Raw genomic sequence first — 22,423 nt, 5'->3', positions numbered from 1 at the left:
GTCACTTGGGCAGATTCCACGGTGCTATTTAATGTTCAAGTCCCACAGTTTAATTAGCCTGAACACACTTGGTAAGCCTCTATTCTTTGGCACCTTACAGAACAGGAATAATTTTATCGTTCATCCACACACATCATTTTTTTAAAAACTAATTATTTGTAATTATTTGTCGTTAGGTGGGTCAATTATAAATGGAATGTAATTAATGAAATGTAATAGCGATGTTTATTTTTGTATTATTGTAACTACTTGTTTTATTACTGTGGAATTTCCAAAAGAAAGCATTTGTAAAAATTAAAAGAAAAATAAAAAATAAAAAGTTGCATTACTGAAATAAATGCACTTTTCGACGATATTCTAATTTTCCGAGTTTCACCTGTAAGAGAAGTATGCCGCTCTTCATATAAGCACATGTTGCAGAGGCATCGGTTGGTCAAATCCATTTTCTTGCTCCAAACATGTGCATTAAAGCACCCATCATAAGTTGCAGGATGCAGATGCACACTTAAATCTCCAAGTACTTCTGACTGGGCTACAAATCCCATAGCTAAACTATGGGATTCACCTCCACAAGATGCGAAGATGGCCACCAATTTAGACAACTTTAAAGGGGTTTTAGATCAATTCATGGGAGGCATCGATGGCTACTTATCATGATGGCTATGATCAGAGGAACCATGCCTGTGTCCCAGTTGCTCAGAAATGACGACTATCTTACTCATGGACTCCCCAGAGGCATCTGATTGGCCACTATGGGATACCGGGTATTGGACCAGACCGGCCTTTGGTTTGATCCAGCAGAGCTCTTCTTATACAACTAGGCTTCCTGCATCCAGATTGTCCTCTAAATCAATGCACTTCACTGGTTGCAAGGATTATTTCACATATTATGCAAAGGCAAGCACTGGTTAGTCAATAGGGACCACAGCCAATCACCACTTCCTGCCCAGTGTACCTGTTTGATGCAGGCATTTGCTAACTTATATGTCATTCACCTATATGGCTGTTAGCATATAGTGGGTGGTTGGGAAGCATGGAAATCTGTGGTATCCATCACCAATTTGCAATTCATTTTAGGCATCTAGAACTGAAGCGCTGTGGAGTATACAGCACAGAACCACATTACTCTCTGGCCTCTATTGTTTCAGCTCAGGCCTGGTTAGTGGAAGCCATTAAAAGGAGAAGGTTGACACAATGGGGGAGATCTGTTTGAATTGCTTTCCCAGGGATTACATCAAACTAATCTGAAGCAAAGTGTAAGAGTGCTTTGAAGAACCTATCTATAACATGACTGAAGACAAGTACTGCGAGACAGAGATGTATCTTATCTAGGACAGGCTTTCTTTCAAGGGGTGTGGGCCACACTTTCACTTGCATGTGATTTACACAGATCTCTGCAAAAGCTCCTTTTACCATAGCAGTTGTGAAGCGATGAAGCCGATTAACTCTCCCAGCACTGAGCAGACCAGCTCGCTTCAAGCAGCCTGCACCTTTCCTTATATCAGAGCTGGAGTGAAAAGATGGGCATCAGCACCATCTGGTGGACTTGGAAATATAAAGTACTCAGAAGCAAACCACAACATCATATGCAACCTAGCAAGCAATAGCAGATCAGGGTAAGAGGCAATGGTGTGCCGGAGTATCTTTGGCGGCAGTGATTTTGATATTCTTAAGACTGCAACACTCTGGAGAAGAGGTTTTGATGCCTACCTTTACATAGTGCAACAGACCACATCCCAGTTCACAGAGTTTGTCCAATCTAAAGAGTATATTGCAGAAATTTCCAACTGCTAGCAGTTCTTCTTCCTTCCAACTCAATCCCTTTGCCCGTTACCATCAGACAAAAGTTCCAAAAGAGCCAGGTGGAATGGGCAGGGACTTTAAACATAATTACACTTGAAGGATCTCAAAGAAGGCAAAACCAAATCCAGAAGTCCAGGGCTTTCTCTTCACCATGAATTGATTCACTTCTCTTATGTCCCTCTTTGCAAGCCAACGGATTGTTTATCAAAATGAAAAGGGAGGTAGAGAAGGCTTCTCAAGGGAAGTGAGAATGTCTCAGTTCAATTAATGCAGGGCTGTTGCCAAACTAAAAAAAAACAAAACTCTTCTGAACACTGTTTTCTCTATCATGCTTAGAACTCAGAATTTAGAGCAATAAATCAAAACATCTATGGCAGAGCTCAGGAGTCACAAAGAAGGAGCTGGTATGAGAATAGAAGAGCGTCATCCCAGGTTCGGTTCTCTTCCTCTCCCTCCCTCCACCCATGGCTACAAGAGTTTACAAGAGTTCTTCAAGATAAGATTAATGTCCGTGATGTGTGGTTCTGTTTCAACACGCCCAAGACCTGTCGAGCTTTGTCTTGCATGATCAGCTGGTCTTTAGAACCACCACAAGCCACTGTTTTCCAAGCACTGGACATCTAAGAAAGGAAAAGAGAAGAGAAAGTAAGCACACTTTTGGGAAAAGCTTCCTGATGCAATTTTGTAAATTAGCCTCTCACTCAGGAGTCAGAATTGGCTCAGGTGAACCCATAGGGAAGCTTTTGCAAAAAGTTGAGAATGAGTCCCCCAACTTCTCACTGACCGTTGATGTGCTACAAACAACTTAAATGCATAGAGCAGTGTTTCCCAACCAGTGTGCCTCCAGATGTTTCGGGACTACAACTCCCATCATCCCTAGCTAGCAAGACCAGTGGTCAGGAATGATGGGAGTTGTAGTCCCAAAACATCTGGAGGCACACTGGTTGGGAAACACTGGCATAGAGGACTAGTAATTTTTGGGGGGTGGGTGGGCGGGGGTGGATTTACTTGAAAGGCTTCAATGGGTTTAAGCCATGTAATGCTTACTGTCCCAGGGTTGTATCCAACATAAGGTAGTTTTGTTAGAGCAGGGTTTCCCAAAGTTGGGTCTCCAGCTGTTGTTGGACTACAACTCCTATCATTCCTAACTAGCAGGACCAGGGGTCAGGGATGATGGGAACTGTAGTCCAAAAACAGCTGGAGGCCCAAGTTTGGGAAACGCTGCTGCAAGGGCTTTTCACTGCACAATGGAGCTTCCCCTCCATCTCCTCTTCCCACATGCCCCCTAAATCCTTTAAGAACATAAGAGCCTGCTGGATCAGGCCAGTGGCCTATCTAGTCCAGCATCCTCTTCTCACAGTGGCCAACCGGATGCCTGTGGGAAGCCTGTGAGCAAGGACACTCTGCCCACCTGCGATTCGCAGCAGCTGGTATTCAGAGGCATAGTGTCTCTGGCAGCGGAGGCCGAACATAGCCATCAATAGACTTGACCTCTATGAATTTCTCTAATCTTCTTGTAAAGCCATAAAATTCCATGGGCATCACTGCCTCCAGTGGGAAGCAATTCCATAGTTTTAACTGTTGTGGGAGTTCCAGCAACCTTGCGGAACAGATGCTAGGGATGCCTAAGTTCTGCTGTGAAATTCTTACGTTCATGGAACTGCTTTGTTGGATACTTTGCCCTGTATTGATAGCCCAAATTATGTGTTTCCTAGGAGCCCAAGTCCCAATAGGCACAGCCACATTCACTTGCCCACCCCATCCCTATGCCGCCAAAGGCACCAGCATAATTTTAGATGCCAGTGCTGTATTTCTTCCTTAGCTGTCTCCAAAGCAGGCTCTTTGTAGTTATAAGGCTGCATACTTTACACACACAATTTAAATTCTGAAAAGCAATTCTGAATTCTGAACAAACGGCACGATTTCTTCACAGAAGGAAGTTCGCTCATTTTGGATCATATTTTCAGAGGCATAGCTTGCCAGTCAAGGAGTTGTACAGCTTACTCAAGTGTTGCACAGGGTGAGAGTTGGGATAGGGAAGCAGGAGGGGGCAACTAGTGTTCAAGTGCATACTCTTAACAGGTTGGGGTCCCAAATTCAGCCCCAAACATCTCCAGCTAAAAGGGACCCTCAGATAACAGGACTAAATGGATAAATGGATTGAACAAGTATAAGGCAACTTCCTACATTCCTAAGACCCATTTCCTGAATATTAGGCATTAACTGCTGTAGCAATGCCAGGAAAGATTAATGACCGAGAATCTCAAGACCATTAAAAGTAAGTCAAAAAGTGGGCAAAACCACATTTGCAGAATGACAACCACAATTACATCTGGCGGTGGTCATCTGTGGTTAACCCCAGTGGTACCACTCCCAAAACCAGGAACCCGAAGACTCATACTGCTGGAGTCAGTGTCACAATTGGGGCTACAAGTTATCGATTTGCTGTGAAATTTCAGATGCCTCACCACAAACTTTTAAGCAGCTTATATGCCCATCAATTCAAGAAAACAACTTTTCAGCAAGGTTAGAATGCGGCTCACACAAAATACCATGGTAAATAATATTGATGTAACCTGGGACTGGAGGATAATATCTCTCTCTCTCTCTCTCTCTCCAACCCCACCTGATTCTTTTTCAACAGAATTTTGTTTTAAAAACTCGGTCCACTTATTTATAACCTAGATTCTGGGCTCAAATTTCAGTGAGTCTACTCTGAGTAAAGATTCGTTGAACACCACCCTCCATCATAGCTGCCAAGTTATCCCTTTTTTTAAGGGAAATTCCCTTATGCTGAATAGGCTTCCTCGTGAGAAAAGGGAAAACTTGGCAGCTATGCCCTCCATGTGTGATTTTGTTTTAAGCTTGCACAAAACAATATGGGAAATAGTAACTAAGCAGACTCTAGTCAAATGATGGAAAAATTAACCATCACAACTCTTCATAAACTCCACAATGGACCTTAATTTATTTAAGAAATGCAAAATCATTAACAGGCGTACAACCATGTTGCCTGGCACTTGAGCAGGGCACAACCTTCACAAAGCTCATGGAGATGGCAGGTTCTGGTACTACAAGTCTCTCAATTCCCCATAACTGCAGCACTTGCAAAGTTTCCCCAGCGGACTGTGCTTACCAAAGGTGGTCTGAATTTGCTTTGGGTTCTCTTGGAAGACGGGGCCTTCTCTGCAGTCACATGCACAAACCCCCTGTTGAGCAAGCTGTTGTCATTCTTGCTGCTTGACAAAGAGAGGTTTAGGGACTGTGGAAGGAAGTTCACAGAGTGCAATCAACCAAAGGGAAAAACGAAAGTTACAACGAACGGCACTGCTGAGATTAACCTGTTTCATTTCCCTCCCAAATCCTCTTTTTAGAAAAAGAAGTGGAGGCAGGCAAAGAAGCAAATATTTAATGTAATCAATACCCCAGTGAAATTGGCTACGATTTATATTTTTTTAAAAAATCTAAACCTTTGTTGGAGATGTAAAGTAGAGGTGGGAACAATGTGGTGGGGGTGCAAGGTGATTAAACAATTCTGGACTAAGATACATGAAGAGCTGAAAAGAATATTTAAGAGCACAATTCTTAAGAAGCCAGAAGCATATCTGATGGGCTTAATAACTAACGATATTCTCAAAGACAAAAAGAACATATTCCTCTACGGGACAGCAGCGGCGAGACTACTAGTGGCAAAAAAATGGAAAACAGGAAAAATACCAGAAATATCAGAATGGAGAAGCAAGATTTGTGACTATGGCAATGGCAAAATTAATGGCTTCAATTAGAGGCAGCTCCAAGCAAAAAGTTAAGAGAGAGTGGGAGTGTGTAGAGACATTTATGGAAAAATATGGAAATGGAAATAAATTTTAATATAAACATGAAAGGAAATACTCACAGGGATACAAGACAATAGTACAAAGGATAGAATCATTAAGTACAAACAATTGTTAACACAACAAGAAACAATAATATAAATACCAGTAAGATCACACATGGGTGAGGGGAAGTTGGGAGGGAGGGAAGAAAGTAGAAGGTGGTAGCTGAAGAATTATTAAGAACCTTTAAGAACATGATATAAAAGCAAAATGATATATGTAATTGGAAACATGTTGATTGATTGTGGCTGTAAGCTTTTTATTTTCAAATAAAAATGAAGAAAAAGAAGAGAAAAGCTCATTTTTTAAAAAATGTAATCAAGTTTCTCTTATCTTTCTGTAACGGTGCAGGCTTCCTAGAGAAAAAGAGGACTTTGTAAATCAATCACTGGGGCAGAGACCAGAACAATAAGCCTGATAGCCTAATGCTGTGCAGTCTAGCATCAAATTCAGCAGTGGGTCTCTGTGACTAAGAAACTCCGTAACTATTACTGTGGAATAATGGGAAAACTCAACCTTTGGCGTCGCTCCACTGTTAATTGTCATGGACACCTGCTGGCAAGGAGGTTAGGCAACACGGCTGATGGATAACAGTATCATGCGTATTGTTCCAATCGCTGCACAAATGAGTCATAGAACAAGGGCAGTTTCCCCCCCCCCAAAAAAAACCCCACAACCATGATGGAAGGGTAAAAGATAGGGTTGCCTGCTGGTCACAGAAAACAATAGCTTCTACAGACTCCCAATGGTTTCAACTTTCAAGTCACAATGCATGTGGAGAAATACTTGAACATTTTTGGCAGGTTAGAAGCTGGGCATCTTAGCAAATTGTGCTGTCCGTGTCGATTGGACTTGAGCCTGACTCTTACACAGCCCCTTGGTAGGCCCAGGAGAGGCAGTGTGAACCCTCACAAACTCCTCCCACACCATGTAGCGTGTTGTGTGAACAGTGGTGTGGGTAGAAGAGGAATGGTGGCCATAGGAAACTGCGGCTCCAGGATGCTTTCAGAGCAGGAGCAACATCACCTGCCGGAGCACCAGAATAACGGACAGACCTTTCTTGTTCCGGCAAGCGAAGAAGGCGAGGGAAAAAAAGGTTTTCAAGTTTTACAGTAGAAATCGGGAGGGAAATAATTAAGCAGAATACTGTCCTTGGATGGGGTTCCTGCAACGTGCTTGCAATTTAAATGCCAACGCTTATTTGCAAGGTTGCTTCCATTTTAATTAAAAGCTAAAGGTTGCAATTCAGCAGGCTAAAGTGCTTTCATTAAATCTCAGTGTTTTAAGAAGTTTAACCTGTACAATCAGGAGTACCGCGTTCAATGGAGCGTACTCCCGGGTAATTCTGCACAGGGCTGAAGTCATGCAACTCCAACATGGTAACCACTACACCTGCCTTTGCCAGCTCACTATCCTATGACTGACAGCTGATCCTAATTAGCTGAGGGTTGTGTTGTTGTTGTTTTTTTAAGAATCTCAGGATTCTGTTAACAGGCCCATTGCCCAAGTCTACCCAGTGAACAAGCTGGAGCAGCCAGGTCTCCCATCCTCCAAGAATCATAAATGTGAAAGTCAACATTGTGTAAATGTTACACAAATGAGAGGGTGTAGTGCACTGGAACACTTCAGAGTTCATCTTATTGGGGGGTGGGGAGAGCAGTATTAAAACTTTTTCTCTGACTCACCAACCTAGAAGTTATATGCGAAGTGTTTTCAGTGACAAGGGAGCATTAAATAGTCCTGCTTGGTCTTAAATGGTACAATCTAAAATTCCAATCCCTGCTTCTAGGAAATGTGTAGTATGCTTTTTAAGATGTTTAAGCTATAATGCTTAAGCACACAACCAGGATTAAATCTAACTGAACTCAATGGGATATGTATTTATGAGAAAATATGCATACATACACAATTCAGAAGCACACCAAAGTTCCACCTAAGGGCACAGTTGGACAACATTGCATATGGATTCATCAGAGGTAGCCAACACGACACCCTGCAGATGTTGCTGGACTCCAGACTCCCCCAGCCAAAATGGCCAATGATCAGGAATAATGTGAGTTGTAGTTCAAAAGATCTGGAAGGCATCATATTAGCTGCACCTTACTAGTAGATGTTCCCAAACTGCTTAGCTGCCGAACTAATTGGCTCCCAGATGCTGCAAACCCAGAAGTGTGTGTTCCAGTTTGTGACACAGCTTCTGCTTAAGTGGAGGAAGCTCCTGCAGCCAATCGGAAGCCGCGCCTTGGTCTTTGAAAGTTTTTGGGAGTCGAATGGACTCCCGGAATGGATTAAGTTCGAGAACCAAGGTTCCACTGTAAATATGTCACAAGGAAATGGGTTGGCTTTACCAGCTCCCAAAGCGTTCTTTTTTTCAGCACCATTCCTAGACTTGCTTCATCTTATTCTCTCACGCAAATGCGTGTTTTCCCCCATTTCCCCCCCCCTCTTATGAGCCAATTGCCCAGCAGATTTTCACCACCCTTTTTACCTGCAACAACCTGAGCCTCTCATCGGCAGACTGCCACGGCATGGTTGCTAAAAGCAGCATGGGCCAAATGCAGCCTTGCTGCAACTCTACAGAGGTTAACTGTTTTACAGCATGCATGAGAAAAGCCGTTGCCTACCGGTTTGTACTGCTGCACAACTGCACCCCCCGTTAGCAAGCAAAACATTGATTATTGTAGCAGAATTAATGAGGGTCAGACATTCAGCAATTGTTTTTAAAAGTCATATGGGATTTGTCACAATTAAAAACAAACCTAGAGTTCCAAGGTATTCATTAGCATGGACAGGCTAGTCACTAACATGCCACTTGCAGAAATGAGTGCCCACCAAGGGTTGCTTCACAAGGAAACAGTTTGTTTAAATTCCCAGATTCTAGTACTGAAAGTACTTGCAATGTACTAAGCACATGTCTCTGAAATGAGTCAGCCTGGCTGCTCCCACCTGTCAGCGAAGTCAAAGCTGCGATTGATAAGCAAGTTGTTTGGACACCGGGCGGTAGAAATGCCTGAGGTCCTAATGAGCTGCTTTCCACCTCCCCTTTAGTGCACTTTCCTTGCTTCTGGCTGATTTTTTTAGTAGTCCTTGGAATCTACAGTGTTTGCCCTTTCTTTTCCCCTAGCAACCAGAATGCAGTGTTCCTGTGGTAGGGTCATCTGAGATCAGGTACTCCCTAGAACCTGTTTTCTGTGAATAAGTGTGGGTGAGTGTTCAAGAATCCCCTCCTTAAATGGCAAATCTAAGTTGTGAAAACTCTGCAAATAAGCTTAGACTGTGCAGAAGCTAAAGACCAGGCACTCTTTAAGAATTCACTTTGGTTTAGGATTGGCATTGGAGAAAACAGGGTTCATGTGCCTTTCACTGTTGTACTTTCCACAATCAGGAAAAGGAGGAGCAATGATGACTGTACTCTAATTTCACATTATGTCATTTACCCAAGGCAGCCATTTTTTGATTGGCACCCTCACTACTATCTTGAAAATATCCAACAGATGTTTTTTCTCTGACCGACTGCAAATAATTCAGCTTAAGACATTTTGTATTCAAATGCACTACCACTGAGCTATGGCCTGCCTCAGTGCATATCCATTGCCAAAAAAATATATGGAGGTATCCAAAAGCCAAACTAGATGAGACACAGCAAAAGTGCCTTGTCTAGTTTGATCCTCACTGAAACACACTCAAGGGTGGGGGGCAGATTTGATTCAGGTAGCGCTGGTGCAGAATGGGGGACTCTTTCCAATCAAAATGGCAATCTCGTATTTTGTGGGAAGGAACCACCCACTTCTCTGATGAAATCTGCAGCCCACTGTGGTCGCATTCTGGCAAAGGTAACACAAACGCCTGTGAGATATTTGTCCCAATTTTCATAGTTTGGCCTGTTCCAAGCTTTTATATTCAGAACCACAAGGACCAGATAATTGTGGTTTTTTAAAAATGATCTTAAAGAGTTTCTAGCTGCTTAAATCTACTCCCCAATATCACCACCACCCATCTGATTACGACTCACCTGAGAACTTTTGAAGCAAACAGGCTTGGCCGTGGTGGAAACTGTCAGCTTCAAGTCTTCATCCACAATGTCAAGGGCTAGAGATTTCCTGACCTTCTTAATGGGACTCCTGTGCATCTGGAGAGACAAGAGAAGAATATTTAAGTCCCAACAAAAAGCAAAAAGCAACAATTTGGGGATGAAGTAGCATTGTATTCAAATTTTAGAACAAAGGGAGCTGCCGTGAAAGCTTCATGGGGCACCAGTAAGTTATGGAGAACGAATTCATTTGAGCCCACTTGACAGCTGTCAGCAAGACTCCATACTACTATCTCTGCATAGGGACAAAGGAATCTGCCTTCTACAAATCAGACAACTGGTTCATCTAATGTAGGGCTGTCTGCACCAGGGGTGAGGAACCTTCTGCCCTCCAGATGTTGCTGGACTACAACTCGCATCATCCTTGACCATTGACCACGCTCACTGAGAATGATGGGAGTTGGAATCTGGCAACATCTGGAGAGCCACAGGTTCCCTGGCCAAGATTGAGTGGCGGTGGCTCTCCAGAGTTTCAGACAGGAGTCTCTTCACACCTTACGTAGATATGCGAGTGATTAAACGTGGGCCCTTCTGCGTGAAAATCAGTGGTGCTTCACCATAATGATGTGCAAACTGGCAGACCACATACATGCATTGGCTGTTATGACTGCAGCACTGGGGAAGTACAGAGCTAGCTTCAGACCATAACCAATACAGTGGTGCCTTGCTAGACTAATTTAATTCGTTCCACGGGTCTTTTCTTATAACGAAAAATTCGTCTAGCGAATCCCATAGGAATGCATTGAATTTTTTAATTTTTTTTTTTGCCCATAGGAACGCATTGAATTTCAATGCATTCCTATGGGAAACCACGATTCGCTAGATGAATTTTTCGTAAAACGAATTCGTCTAGCGAGGCAACCTCCGCTAGATAAAACCTTTCGTTAAGCGGAAATTTCGTTAAGCAGGGCATTTGTTAAGCGAGGCACCACTGTACTGCCAGTGCAAAGCTGAATTTGCTAGCTGCAATGCCTATGGACAAAGTATCATGCTTGTGGACAAATATAAACTGAGGAAGAATTGCATCCTTTTAGACCCTGGGAAAGAGAATCTGCTGTGGTCCACAATGAATGTCTTATCACCAGTTTTTAAAAGATGCTGCAGCTCTCTTTTTATTTGGGGGGCGGGGGTGGGGGCAGCCAATACTGTTAGCAAATGCTTAGCATTCTGGATGCATCCAATTCTTGCAGAACCCTAATGGTCCCAATGACCTAGCCTGCTCTTACATACATGAGCAGTTACCTCACTTATCTAGTACTGGTCCTCGTGGCTCTATGCACATGCAAGAGGGAGCTCTCAGAAGGCTTGGAGCAACTCTACAGTTTGCAGAAGTACCAAAAGTATTTAGGAACTCCCTTGAGAGGAACCACCTACTCCCGGTAAAAACACCTCAATGAGGCATTAGCCTGCTCAATGGGCACTGAATGCCAACTGAAGGTTTGATGAGCAGGGGATGAAACCCTAAAGAGAAGCACTTCACACTGCACCATTTTCCTGCAGATCATACTTGTATAATAAATATGATACTTACACCCTGTTTCCTCTTCTGTCTCTCTGGCTTCACATCATCTTCTATGATCAGCTCAATACCAGCCTCGCTCAGCAGTACTTCTTTCAAATCCTCTTCCAGGTTAGGCGTTTGAGGCTGGGGTTAGGGATGCAGGAGGAAGAGAAAAAGTTGTGCTTCCAGACTTTCCATCATGAACAATATACGTGACCAGCACGAGAATATAAAATTGTTTCGTAGCCACTGTGTAGATCTCCATCACAGATAAAGGCTCTTTCTGATAGCGCACAAAAGTCTGTGTCTCTAAACTGGCTCTTAGCTAACCTGACCTGGAAGGACTCGCAGAGCACACTTCTCTTCGGACTTCTTGAGCTACATGCTCAAAGACAGCAGCAAAGCCCAGCATGCAGCTTTGAGAAAAGAGCTGTGTGTCTGAAAAACTGCAAGAGCCTTAAAACTATTGGAGTGCAATAGCCTCTGAATATTTATCCTCCTTACGAAGAACCAAAAAATGTGGCAAGATCAAGCCCCCATAACCTTATTGCATAGCTTGACTGATATAGCACCCATAGCAATTTAGGAAAAAGACACATCTAAAAATAAGGAAATTGTGTGATTCCTTAATAGAGAAAAATACAATAAAATGGCAGCCTTAAAATGCTTGGGCTTGCTGAGAGCCATAATGAAACTGAAAGCTGCTGGTTTGGACCTACTTTGTTAACCTATAAAAAAATCAGCATTGTTCAGACAAGCAGAGCACCATCTCATAGGCCAAAAAAACCTGACAGGTTGAATCTAGCTGACAGTCTAGAAATCTGCTAATCTTTTAATTTTCGTGTGAAGCATCATTTCATTCTATACTAATATAAGGATATTTCTGCTGAATGCTGGCTTGGTGTTTTTGCTTAAGATGGGGGACTTGATCCAGAATTATAGCTCTGCGGTCCCAGCAGTAGAAGCACAATGGAATGCAATACAGGTAGGACCCACGAAACAACTATACAGCACGCACACGCGCACACACACACACACACACACAGAGAGAGAGAGAGAGAGAGAGAGAGAGAAACAGAGACACATACCAAAGGCCTAATTGGTCCGAACTTCTCCAGAGCATTCTTGAAAGGTGTGGGTGTATGAGGTGTATTGTCCGTGATGTACTTCTGATCAGGTGTCACAAATCTGAAAGCACAAAAGAGGAAAGAGGTTTGCTGCAGGAATTTTTAGGTCTTACAGATTTTGTGACTTGTCGATTAACTGTTGTATTTTAATTCCTCCTTGATTGTAAGCTACCCAGACAACACCGTTACTGGGAAGCATACGAGCAATATAAACAGATATCCAAACAATTAAAAAATACCAGCTCACATGCTCTTCCTTGAAGGAAGGTCAGTGGGATTTGCATGGAATGCGTCGCACAGTGGTCCCTCGCCCAAGACCAAACCGCTGTAGCTTCACTGGTGTCACTATAGGATTAGGTGCTCCCAACACTGAACACTAGGGCCAGACATATCAGTGAAGCCTACAGGATACGTGCTGGAGTGAGAATCGGGGGAAGAAAAGACTTACACTGAGTTTTTCTGAAGCAACGGTGTCTTGTCTCTGTGTAGCGGGGTAGTCACTATCGCTTTCTGGCTGCACACAGGAGTAGAAGTTAAAGATGGATTCTCAAGGTCAAGAGTGTCTTGCTTGGTCCAAAAATTCAGGAACTGCCAAAGAAAGGAAATCAGAAGAGTCAACACACATCAGCTGAATTGGATTAAGTAACGGATTGGTTTTCAAATCTATTTCAACTTTGTGTGGTGATTCCTGAGCCCTGGATTTTACATTTTCAGTATAATATGACCAAGGGTAGTTTTCCATGTTTAAACACCTGGCCATAAGGAAGCATGTGAGGCTGTGCTTTCCTCCACCACAAGTGGCTGAATCTGTGGTCAAGTAAGTCCAAGAAGACCTGTAAATCATGTCTGGAGAGTGAGGGTCCAAAGCAGTCTTTGTTATCTCTGACAAAAGTCATGCGACCAGGACACTCTGATCTTTCTTGGATAAAGGTCTTCCAAGCTGTATACTTAAATATGGAAGTGTAGGAAGAGTATCTAACATGACTTATATATAAAAAAAATACAATAAGAAAGCAGGCTCTACAGCAAATTTTGTGTTTCTGTCTGGTTCCCATTGATTTTGACAAGTCAAGTGAGCAGATCTCCATAGAAAAGCCATGTGGGCTCCAGTGAACCATTAATAAATGGAGGACATCACTCAAGAATAAAAGGGTGATTTGCAGAAGATAAAATGTCATGCATGAAGGTGGCCACTGACTCACTCTTGCTGCCCACTCTTTGCACCTCCATACCTGGGAGGGGGAGAATGGCAGCGTCTTGACAGGGGTACTCTTAGGAGTCATGCTGTTGCAGGAGTCCTGGAAAGAGAGGTTGCCACTGGTCCACGCTTCTGGAACAGGCGAGAGTGCGACTTTCCTCTTCTTCTGCCGCTTAAGCACAGAAGGCGGTGTACCAAAGCTCATGTCCGTACAAGGGGAGATGGGGATGAGCTCGCCCTTGCTGCCTTTGCTCAGGTCCGAAATGGTGTGGCCATCCAAACGGTACTCTGTCACGTTCTGCGAGGTGGAGCAGGGCTTGAGGGATGTTTGCCTATCTGGGCTGCTGCTGTTACTTGTAGACAGGTATTCAGGGAGGTCAAATTGAAACAGGTCACACCAACCATCTGGGTCCTGCCAGAATAGGAAAGTTCAGAAAGGTTGGGAGGATAAAACTGCAGACAAATTATGTGGCAGGGCAGAATGAGTGGCAGAATAACTTGGCACGAGTAGATTTGAGCAATTATCATGCATACCAAATGCACGAGCTACGTACTGGAACCTTAGGCCTTGGATATGGAACAAGTTATTTTCAGTGAGATCCCATTCAAATCCATGTGGAAAAGCTAACTTACCCTTCTAACTTAAGGCCTCTTGATTTGAATGGGAACTAGGTGCAAAAAAACCTGTGCCACAATCCTCTACACACTTTGCTTTAAAAAATCAGCACCCAACACTGGGGGAAAATGCAGCATAGCTGGGTTTCGTTTTACATATAAAGGCAACAGAGTTTTAAATTGTCTCAGCCACAAATACTAAAAACCAGTAGAAAACTGGAGGGAGGGAAAGTGCTTCCAAGAACATTAAAGGTTTCCTGCTGGATCAGACCACACAGATATCTAATCATCATTCTGTTCCCCATAGTGGCCAACGGAAGGCCTGTACGCAAGACATGAATGCAACACCAACTTCCCGCTCGTGTTCCCCAGCCGCTTCTGAGATTGGAAGTAGCATCTAGCCACCATGACTAGTAGACATTGATAGCCTTTATCCTCCATGAATTTGCCTAACCCACCCCTATAGTGACGATTGTCCCATGTCATGGAAGAAAAACTCCATAGTTTAACTATGTGCTGTGTGGAGAAGTACTCTTCTGTCTGCCCTGAACCTGCCACCCCATTCAGCATCAATGGATGGCCCCACGTTCACGAAAAGGAAAGAAATTCCTCCTTTGCTGCACCAAGCATAATTTTTTCACACCTCAACTACAACCGCCCTTACTGTGCCAATTCCCTGCCAATAAGGGGAGGAGGGGATTGTTTGTGCTGCTGTTTTGATGCTTTGTATTTTATTGTTAAGTCACTGTTGCAGTGATGATTAACTTGAGATGTTTGTTGGCCCTATTGATATTGGTATTTAAATTGCTGTTAGAGCAGTGGTTCCCAACTGGGGGTCTGCGTAACCCACCCAGGGGGTTCGTGGCACCATTCACGTAACAAAAACTACCATAGAGACATCAAAATTTTCAAAAGTAGGGGGTCCAAGGCTAGGCTTTTGCAAAAAAACAGCACTTCGATAACTGGGAACTGCTGTTAGAAACGTTGTTATATTTTATCCTGTATGTTGCTGTGAGCTGCTTTGAGCATGGCTCTACCAAGGAGAAGTGGCACACAGGACAAATAAACTTGATGGTGATTATGATCATAGCACAAAAGAGCCTATGATGAGCAAACTCCTCAGCCCTGACCGTATTACTGAAATAGACATCAAATCCACTTCTTACAGATTCAATCATGTCCAGAGCTTCTGTAATAGCTGGGGCTGTAGAGGTGCACAAATAACTGCCTGCTTCGACCACCCATGTGTAGTGAGAGGAGCCTTCCTTCAGGTCACTGTCAGGCGCTGTGTTTTCTGATGCTCCCACGATAGTGTCGTCCGCCAGGCTTTCTGGGAGTTGCTCAGGAGGCGGCTTTGGCAGGTATTCTTCATCCGTGGCTACCTCCTGCTTTATTTCCACGGCCTGAACAGGCCAGTCTGTCAACAAGGTTTGTTGCTGTGGAAAGCAAATGAGGATTTGTGTGACTACTACACAACAGCAACAAAAGCAAATCAAGTAAACAGCTGCACTCAAAGAGCATCAAGGCTGCAAAATCAGGTACTAAAATCATGAGTCCGAAACACTATCCGGCAGTGCTAAATCACACCCTTCACAGTAAAAGCACAAAGCCATGAAACATTTCCGAAGCATCTGAATGAGGCCGCGATCCTAACCCCACAGAACAGTTCTTGATATATGAGGATTATGTTGCTAAAGATTTATTTTGAAGCTTCGGTGCTAACTCCTCATGCAAATGAGAAAGTGGTTATGATGCAAACAGTTCTGCCTTCAGTGATTCCAAAACAGCATCTTGGCTACAAAGGAAACTCCTGCTTTCATCTGCCATTTGGGCCCCTGAATTAAAAATGAGTGGATTTTGCAAGATGCTTTACAAATGTAAAACCCAAGTTTGCAACCTTATTCCAACGTACCAAAAAAATTCCAACGTACCAAAAAAAGATTAATTTAAGGCCGTGTAGAATATTGTGACACTATCACTTGGAGGTTTGCCTAAATATATTCTGTTTAATAAAATTTTCAGAAACATAAAAATGCTTTGCAATACCTGGCTTTCGAATTCTTGTGCAGTTTGGCTTTCCTTTCCTTCCACCTCCACCAGGAAATAGAGGGGCTTAGAGTCTTTTGCTTCGCTAAGAAAGCCTCCTGTCTCTACCTTCCTTTTGATTGTGGAATTCCAGTGGTTTTTCACAGCATTGTCTGTCCTGTAAAATAGAAAGTGCACACATATCATTGAAAAGTGAATCACAAGAGGAGAAGCATCCTAGGAACAGAGGAAGCTGCCTTGGGCCAAGTCAGGCCATTGATTGGTCCATCTGGCTTAATAATGTCTACACTGATTGACAGTGACTCTCCAGGGTGCTAGACAGGGCTTTCTCCCAGCACCAGGGGTTGAATCTGGGATCTTCTGCATGCAAAGCAGATGACCACTCCTTGCCCCCCTCCATTTTCTTGTTTGATAGATCAATCCCAGTATGGGACAAAAGAATGCAAAGGACCGTAAGGAACATACCTCCCAGGCAGCAACTTTGCAATTTCAGCCCAGCGGTTCCCCAGAACCTTGTGAGCCTCACAAATGATACGGTCTTCTTCCTCTGTCCATGATGACTTCTTCACCTCTGGGTTCAGGTGGTTATGCCAGCGTTCTCTACACTGCTTGCCCAGCCGGCCTTTCAGGTGCTTGGCTATGAGCGTCCATTGCTTTGTGCCATACTTCTTCACTAATTCAGTGACCTTATGGGGGGGGGGATGAATTGTTATTCATTGTGTGATCACGGTGGCAGACTCCATCCTCACTGTGCATTAAATGGGAAAGGGAAAGGACCCCTGGATGGTTAAGTCCAGTCAAAGGCGACTATAGGGTTGCGGCACTCATCTTGCTTTCAGGCCGAGGGAGCAGGCGTTTGTCCACAGACAGTTTTCCAGGTCATGTGGCCAGCATGACTAAACCGCTTCTGGCACAACAGAACACTGATGGAAGCCAGAGCACACAGAAATGCCATTTACCTTCCCGCCGCAGCGGTACCTATTTATTTACTTGCACTGGCATGCTTTCAAACTGCTAAGTTGGCAGGAGCTGGGACAGAGCAACGGGAGCCCACCCTGTCATGGGGATTCGAACCGCCGACCTTCTGATCAGCAAGACCAAGAGGCTCAGTGGTTGAGAACACACCGCTACCTGCATCCCTCTTCACTGCGCATATGTTCAACTCTACCATTCTATGATTCTACCCAGAAGGAAAAAAATTATGAATTCAGTGTAAGAGTGCAGGATTCCATTGAATAGCTGCATGGAGCCTGTGCATGCACAATTACATGCAAAGGGCTCTCTCAATAAAACTGGGCAGCTTCCAAAAGTAGAGTTCCCAACTGGGTTGAGAATATCCAATGTGTGTAGGCTCCACGCAGCCATTGAATTGGGGTGGGGGAAGGGTTTAGATCTCACCATCCCATACCGTAGTGCCATTCAACAGTAACACTGAGACATAATTATATGAGCTTCTGTGCTTGCTACCTTATTAATACGGTACATTGCTGTTTTACAGTTGCCCAGCTTAACAGCCATTAGCGTAAGGTAACTCATGTTTGATTTCTACCAAGCAAACTAAGTTACCTTACCCTAAGGACAGTGCAATGGCTGCACGAAGTGTACGAACACACATTACCAAGTTACTAAAAGTGCAAGCCTATTTTGCTGGAACTTACCAGCACACAGGACTGCAAGCTTAGGATAGCAGCTGATGGTGGAGAGTTAAGACAGCATGATGCTCCATGCGTTTTTAAGGAGGATATTTAAGAATCAAATCAGAATCTTACCAGACAGCTGCTAGGGTTAGGAATCTGTACCACGGACAAAATAGACCCTGTATTTGATAGATGAAGGGTGGCAGCCAATACTGCAGGACCTTTCAAATACTGGGATACCTGCAAGAAGGAATTCCAATTTCTTCAACTATAAGAGACACATGTGGAGAAATAGTTACCTTCTGATCTTCTTGTTTAGTCCAAGGACCTTTAACCAGGACAGGGTTTAGCACCCGAAGCCAGCGATATTGACACTGCTGTTCAGTGCGGTTCTATGAGCAAACATAAATAGGTACATGCTAAAGTGAAGATTCATAAGGTAGGCATAAAAGAGAAACCAAAAGTATCATGCAGGGAGAGGGTTTTGTTTTTGTTTTTCAACTAGCAGCTTGATCTTTTGCAACTCTGCCATATTCCTCTCTGCTCCAAAACACCCCAGCAAAACAATAAGAGCAAAACCTTCCACTCTATTGAAAAACTCCACTTACAGGAAACTGGCTTGCTAGGAACTTCCAGTCATGTCCAAACTGTGTCACCAGTGAATTCAAGAGCTCATCCTGCAAAAAAGCGAAGCCATCAGCTTTGGCGCACAAGTAACGTATACAGTATGTTGTTTCATTACCTAAATTATGTATTTCAGGAACAAAAGAATGGAATTTACCAAAATGGAGGTTTGTGACACCATGACATCATGAGATACAGCATAGCAGGGAAAGGAACAGAGGTTTGACCTTCAACACAGCATTCCAGGTACTTTTATGTACCACCCAGAAAATTGAGCTGCTAGCTAGAAACTAGGTCTTGTGTTGCACTCTGAAGTAGCAGGGTGCTATAGCGGAAAGCAGGATGAACTGGGTAGTTCCATCTTATTTGTCAGGGACAGAATGCCTATTTCGCAGTTGCTCCAGGAGCCTCTCCTCATAACACAATAGCTAAGATGGTGATAAAGGCCCGGTCTTTAACGATACACACACACACACACACACACACACACACACACACACACACACACACACAAGTCCATTGGTTCATATCTTTTTCCACTCAGTTTGGCCAATTTGGGACAAGTAATGCTATATGTATTCCAACAATCTGACATGCAATACTTAAGCACAGAACTTTGGCCTCCGGAGAATGTCTGAACTTGTTTGCATTTAAAAGCAAGTTTCTAGTCCTCATGATAGTAGGGAAAGCAGCAGGAGAGAAGAGGTGAAGATGGCTGGAACAGGCAAATTATGCATTCCATTCCCATTTTATTTCTTCATTGGATGTGTATACAAGGACTTCTCTAAGGATTTTCAAAGTAGCACATATCACATGTCAGCAAAGCGTTTTCCATTCAGCTCCCCAAGGCCACACTCCCTACTTTCCTCAACACAATCTGCACATGACATACCTCTTCACGTGACCACTTGACTTTGCATCTGTTATCCCGCCGTTCAGATGCATCTGAATCTTGGTAATGCAGTTGATCTTGCTCTTCACTATTGCAAACAAAATTTAAAAGCAAATGGGAAAAGAGAGCATGTTACTATCTCGCTTTACAGATTTTTAATTACCCCCCCCAATATTCTAACACCGACTAGTATCTCCAGCCCATACCTCAGAACCCATTGAAACAATACAATACAATACAAAGGAGAAAGGTAGGTAGGTAGATAAAAACAAATACTTAAACTTCATTCATTGTGAACATGAGCATGTGTCTGCTGGTTTGCTAACAGGACAGGTTCAAGATACTTGTGGTAATTCACAAAGTCCTAAACAACTTGGGGCCAAAGTAGTTTAAGGACCTGACTCCTTATGCTCTACCTCGAACTCCAAAATCTTCTGCACCCATGAGGTTCGGCTGAACTTCACTGGGGCTGAGGCTTTAGTGTGGCAGGCCCTGCCCTATAGAATTTGCTACCAGCAGAATCATAGAACTATAGAATTGTAGAGTTGGTTCAACCCCTACAATGCAGGAATCGTTTTGCCCAACATGGGGCTCGAACCCAGCACCCTCAGACTAAGAGTCTGAGCTATCGATCCTTCAGCAGGAACCACCCAGGCCTGCTTTTAGGTAAGTTCTGAAAACTGTACTATTGTTTAGACAAGCTGCTGCAAAATGAATTTCCCCTTTTACCCCAATCAGTGCTGATGTTTTTGACTGTTTTTACTGTAACTTTTGTACCTTTATGGAAAGGACGGATTACAAACACTTCAATAAAATAATAAATGGCCTTAAGCATGTGCCCTCATAAGACATTTAGTGGGACTTACTAGAAAGTAAGGAGAGTTCAGAATTGCAGCTTTAGGCAGAAATAAAAGGTTAAAAAACAGAGAAGAACAAGCAGTGGGGGAGAAGGTTCCATATATAATTTCACGTTATTTCAAAACCACTGATTCCGTTTGCAAATCCAGCTTCTGTCCTCATCTTTGGAATTGTCTCCCTCTGGAGACTTACCAAAGCACAAGACATTGTTATTCCAACAGATTTTTTGGTAGCCTGAGTTTTGGTAGAACAGTCACCATATGACTCACCAAGTCACCATATGACTCGCCCAGGCCCCAAGACCCTCAGATGTTGTTGGGCTACAACTCCCTCACTCCTGACCACTGGCCTCGCCAGCTGGGGTTAATGGGAGTTGGAGGCCAACCACACCCTTGGGCCACAGGTAGTTTGGCCCAAAGGCAGGCATCTAGGCCACTTGGTGTGCATTGCTTATTTAAGAGTGTTAGACTAGACCAGGGTCCAAACTCCCCCTCAACCATGATGGTCAGTGTCCCAGCCTAATGCACCTCACATGTAACTTGCTGTGCGGCTCAATGGGAGATCCATGCACACGACCTTAAACTCCTTGGAGAATATATAAATGCAACACCAAATAATATAAGGAATGTCATGCTGTCTTTCACACATCATTACAGCAGCCTGAATGTACAGAACATCCCCGGCCGTCTCCTCACAGATACAGTGCGTCTACTCAGAAGTAAGCACTATTGAATTCAGTGGGGCCTACTGCCCAGTAAAGCGAGTTTAGGATGCAGTCATAAGCCATGATTTTTAACAGCTTTCCCAACCACCACCCCCCCCCCGTAGCTGGACCTGGCAGTCCTCATATAAACAACCATTAGGTCCACCATCCAGGCAATCCCAATTCGAGTCTTTGCCAGCTCGTTACCGGTATCAGTTCCTCTCCTTGTTTTAGCACCTGAAGGCCTCTAAACAAGATCTGGGGGGGGGGTCCCGCTCCAGACTGTGGCCCACGATCCCTTTCATAACCGAACTGCTCTTCCTTGCAGAAGTATCAGCTTAATACTAATAATTATGATGAAAAAGGACAAATGGATCACTAGGGAGAGCAGAGTGACGCTCTTCCTTTCTCCCTCCCGCACCGCTTGGCGCAAAAAAGAGCTAAGTTCCTCTCCCCGCCCTTGCAAATTCACGCGGGCCATTTTAAGCACCTTTAAAGCAACTTTCTCCCTTCCAGATCGCGGCAAATAAATCATCCGCCAAATAAATTTATAGATCTATCCCTGTGCATGCTCCACTACCGTGGTCAATCAGTTGCGGGGGGGGGAGGGGGGAGAGAAAGGAAAACAGGCGGGGAATGGATTTCCCACCACCTTTCCAACCCATCCTAAACGATGCCTCCAAAAACAGCTGCAATATTCTTTTTTCCCGCCCCCCCCCCGCCTCAAAGGCAACTCACCAGCGAGCCCTGCGAGACATCCTGCCTTTTTTTCCTCTGCGTTCAAATCATACGATGATCAAAATAATAATAAAATGAACTTCCAAAAGAACAGAAAAGGCTACCAGAACTTGGAGGGGGGTGGGGGGGACGGATGCCACTCACGGACCCCCTCTCAATAGCGCGCGCAAGCCAGGCTGCTGCTACTACTGCTGCAAGTGCAGCTCCGTGGCTCGCGCCCGCCCAGGACTCCCAAAAGCACTTTCCTATCTCGCGCCAACTCCGCCCCAGCCAGCCACCTTTTCCGGCGGAGTGACGCTGCGCGCGCGAGACTGACGACACACAGGGTATTCTTGGGAGGGAAAAAGAGGAGGCGGAGGAAGAAGAGGTGGAGAGAGAGAGAGAGAGAAAGTGGCGCGCGCGGGCAAATTGCAGCTTTGTTTTACTGTATCTCTCTATCTATTTAAAGGAGAAAGCCGCTCCAAATCTAATAAAGTGAAATATGGTATTGCGACACTGCAGCAAGCAATGAAGAAACAAAAGCAAAAATGCTTACGTGGGAAATAAGATGGGTGCAATCGGTTTCTCCTTATTATTTCAATAGGCGAAATCATTATTTTTACTATAAAGTGCTACATTTCTTCAACAGACTGTATTTGTGGATTGCAGGTATTTATATAGCTCGCTTCTTTATTCTGGGTTTTTTTCTCCCATTGAGGAAAATACGGTAGATGTTG

The 22,423-nt window shown here is 44.0% G+C and overlaps 1 protein-coding gene across 1 annotated transcript; it reads right to left on the bottom strand.

Moving 5' to 3' along the window:
• Positions 1 to 176: 176 nt before the first annotated feature.
• Positions 177 to 21,925, bottom strand: MYBL2 (MYB proto-oncogene like 2). Its single transcript, XM_035123051.2, has 14 exons — positions 21,708 to 21,925; positions 19,409 to 19,496; positions 18,501 to 18,569; positions 18,192 to 18,284; positions 16,721 to 16,941; positions 16,256 to 16,412; positions 15,376 to 15,645; positions 13,629 to 14,006; positions 12,845 to 12,984; positions 12,358 to 12,457; positions 11,300 to 11,413; positions 9,691 to 9,807; positions 4,940 to 5,065; positions 177 to 2,423 (listed from the first exon to the last, which is right to left on the bottom strand). The coding sequence occupies exons 1-14, from the start codon at positions 21,725 to 21,727 to the stop codon at positions 2,295 to 2,297; spliced, it is 2,022 nt and encodes a 673-aa protein (XP_034978942.2). The 5' UTR covers positions 21,728 to 21,925; the 3' UTR covers positions 177 to 2,294.
• Positions 21,926 to 22,423: the final 498 nt, after the last annotated feature.

This window comes from Zootoca vivipara, chromosome 7 (assembly GCF_963506605.1).
Source record: "Zootoca vivipara chromosome 7, rZooViv1.1, whole genome shotgun sequence".
Lineage (NCBI taxonomy): Eukaryota > Metazoa > Chordata > Lepidosauria > Squamata > Lacertidae > Zootoca > Zootoca vivipara.
Note: the sequence above shows the minus strand (reverse complement) of the source record. Positions and strands in the feature narration are given on the sequence as shown.

Bases quoted from the DNA above. Each gene is read 5' to 3' on its own strand.
- MYBL2 (XM_035123051.2), bottom strand. From the start codon at position 21,727: ATGTCTCGCAGGGCTCGCTG. The intron at 18,285-18,500 runs GTAAGTGGAGTT...GTTTGCTCATAG, and splicing joins TCCTAGCAAGCCAGTTTCCT to AACCGCACTGAACAGCAGTG. The intron at 12,985-13,628 runs GTATGGAGGTGC...TTTCTTTGGCAG, and splicing joins TGCCATTCTCCCCCTCCCAG to TTCCTGAATTTTTGGACCAA.